The 2,885-nt window shown below is 35.4% G+C and overlaps 1 protein-coding gene across 1 annotated transcript in view; it reads left to right on the top strand.

Moving 5' to 3' along the window:
• Positions 1 to 645, top strand: part of MCC (MCC regulator of WNT signaling pathway) — a gene marked incomplete in the record, with an annotated part of 78,492 nt that extends 77,847 nt beyond the window's left edge. The window contains 1 exon segment of the mRNA XM_015822393.1: positions 176 to 645. Within this exon segment, the coding sequence (XP_015677879.1) occupies positions 176 to 358 (183 nt within the window).
• Between the last annotated feature and the right edge of the window lie 2,240 nt (positions 646 to 2,885).

Raw genomic sequence — 2,885 nt, 5'->3', positions numbered from 1 at the left:
ACTAGCAGAATGTTGGACTTATACGCAGAGCAGAGCTGTGTAGCCAGCTGGGATTGAAAAGCTGTTGTGGGGATCTTGCCCAGAATGTCAACTAATCAATAACCATTTAAGATGCTGCCAATCAGAATGGATGTGTAGATATGATTACCTTGACCTTCTGTTATTGTGTTTCCATAGTAACCTTGTGGCTGCCTATGAGAAAGCAAAGAAGAAGCACCAAAATAAGCTGAAGAAACTGGAATCCCAGATGATGGCAATGGTGGAAAGACATGAGACTCAAGTCAGGATGCTCAAACAAAGAATTGCTTTGCTGGAAGAAGAGAACTCAAGACCCCATACCAATGAAACATCGCTTTAAGAGATATTAGTTTTCTTTAAATCAATGTGCCATTACAAAAATGACTCCTTACAGGACTCCTTGAGATAGTAAACACAGTTGTTAATTGATACAAACCAGGCAAAGTTGGAGATCAGTATCTCATAGTGAGATTGCAACTTCAACAATACACAGCCATGGGCAGGAGCCCCCAAACAAATGTTTTTGTATAATTGAGCATACTCAGTGCCTGATGGTAAATGTATCAGTTTATCACATTTTCCATGTAATAGTTTTACTGATATTATTACAGATTCTCTTATAAATTTCAAATTTGTATGAGTAAGTATATTCTTCTGCTCTTATTCACTGAACACTCTCTTTGGAGTCTACCATAACAATGAGGCAGTGCTGGAACACCAGTGCACTCATCGCTTTCATTTGGATAATAGCATTTCTTTTCCAATTTTCTTTTGTCATTCATTCTGCATTCCTACTTACAATGTAAATCAGGTATCTGTAGTCAACCTCTAGGTACACAGCAGATCAAGTATTAGCGTACAATTGTCTTTTTAGGGGAACAGGAATTACTCTTGCTTCTTCAAGTGATGGGAAATCACAATAACTACTGCACATATATAATTTTTGCAGTGATGGAGGTGTAAGTTGATAAATAGCTGTTGCAACTCAAAGGAAGATGTAGTGGAAATATGATTTTAAATTGGGCTTTTGAAATGGAGACTAAATTAGTTTTAGTTTTTTTGCTTCTCATTAAATAGCAGTAAGAATATGGGCAGTGGAAGAATTTTATGTCAAACCAACTGGAATAACGTCTCTCACACTATAACTGATGCCTCTTATCTTTCTGTCTTTAGTACATTTTTTAGAATATGCCCATTGAAAATGCCCCAGCATCATCCTATTGTATGATTTGATAAACCTGCAGTTTGCCATCTCAGTCAGTCATGGAATAGAATCCATAGTAATTCTGAGACTAAGCATCTAGTGCAGTATTTCTCAAACGTGGCAATTGTTAAGATGTGTGCACTTCATCTCCCAGAATTCATCAGTTTGGGAAACATTGGTCTATTGTCTAAAGACAAGCTATTTCACTGCTGCTATCTATCACAAATAAGAGGTTGTTCTTAATTTGTAGCAGTTATGCATTTATAAAAGAAATGAAGGAATATATTGCTGGACAATGTCTAATCCTTTGCATTCCGTATATAAACTACATGAGTGTTGCAAAATATTCTAGAATAGTGTGTGTACGGGGTAAGATTCATAAAACTAACAAGTCAGCTGTTTAGTTCCAAAATAACAATATTCCCTTTGCTCATTTTACTTTTTTATTTTCTGATTAAAACCAGCATAAAATGTTAAGGAATGTGCCTGATTAAATGAATGTAAATGTACTTCCCCAAAAATGTGGGAACATTAATTTCCAGTGAGGATCAGTTACAATGCCAATACTGTCCACTTAGCTCAGTAAACCGTATCAATTAGAATTAGAGAATGCAGTATTATGTCCCTTAAATTTTAAAGCCTTTTTAAATTGAAATGTCTTTCTATTCTATTTTTCTTTTATAAATGTAGCAATAATTCTTTTTCTTTTAGTCTGCTGTATAGATGTCGGACATTAATCTTGTAAGGATAATACTCAATCATGGCAGATGTTCTGCAGTGGTGCCTTCCTTTTAGAATGGTTTCTCCTTGCACTGATTCTTGGAAAGACTACAATAAGACCAATAGTCCTACCAATATCTTTTTAGTCTTTTGAATGTTCGTCCACATTTAATCATTGTAGACAATTTAATACACTTTTCAATCACACTGATTTTTTTCTATTTCTTTTATAGTGAAGATCAGCACCTAGCCATGTTTTCAAATAAAGCAAGTTAGACAGGTCTAACCTGCATTATTTTATTAGGATTACTTAGAGACATTAAATTATCTCAATTTGGAGTTGTCTGAAATAAGAACTATGTAAGGATTTATTTTCAAAGGTATCTCTGCATTTGAATTTGGTATAGACAGAACATTTCAGATTGCCCTTTCCAAAAGTGGAATTAAAAAAAATGTGCAACATCCTATCCTTGTTCCTGTACCATGCAGTCTTCTAAGCATGAGTATCCAAGCTGATCTGTATGACAGGTTTTGGAAGGAAAGGATAGGAAAGAAAAGCATGCTCTGAAGCTAGTACTGATTAATTCCATCTTTTTCATCCCATGGAGAAAATGGCCTTCTGCTCACTAACGTGATCCTGACAGACTTTGACTGTGACATCCTTCACCTGTGATTCTCCCCATCTCCATGTGACACCCAGCGTATTGCTCTGCAAGATAGTCACATTAGACTTCATTTGGGCCCAGTTTTCTCGCCTTTTTTTCTGCTTGGCGTTTTTTAATATAGTACCTTTGTTTTATGACAAATGCTATGATTGTTAGGCAAAACTACATCAACTCCATAATCTAAGCAAATCAGATATTTATAAAAAAGATTTTAATCCATGGAGAATATAGTAAAATGTGAGGGGAATTCACTTGTTTGGTTCCTTCCTTTTTTCCCC

This window comes from Protobothrops mucrosquamatus, unplaced genomic scaffold (assembly GCF_001527695.2).
Source record: "Protobothrops mucrosquamatus isolate PMUCROS unplaced genomic scaffold, P.Mucros_1.0 scaffold1545, whole genome shotgun sequence".
Classification (NCBI taxonomy): Eukaryota; Metazoa; Chordata; class Lepidosauria; order Squamata; family Viperidae; genus Protobothrops; species Protobothrops mucrosquamatus.
Note: the sequence above shows the minus strand (reverse complement) of the source record. Positions and strands in the feature narration are given on the sequence as shown.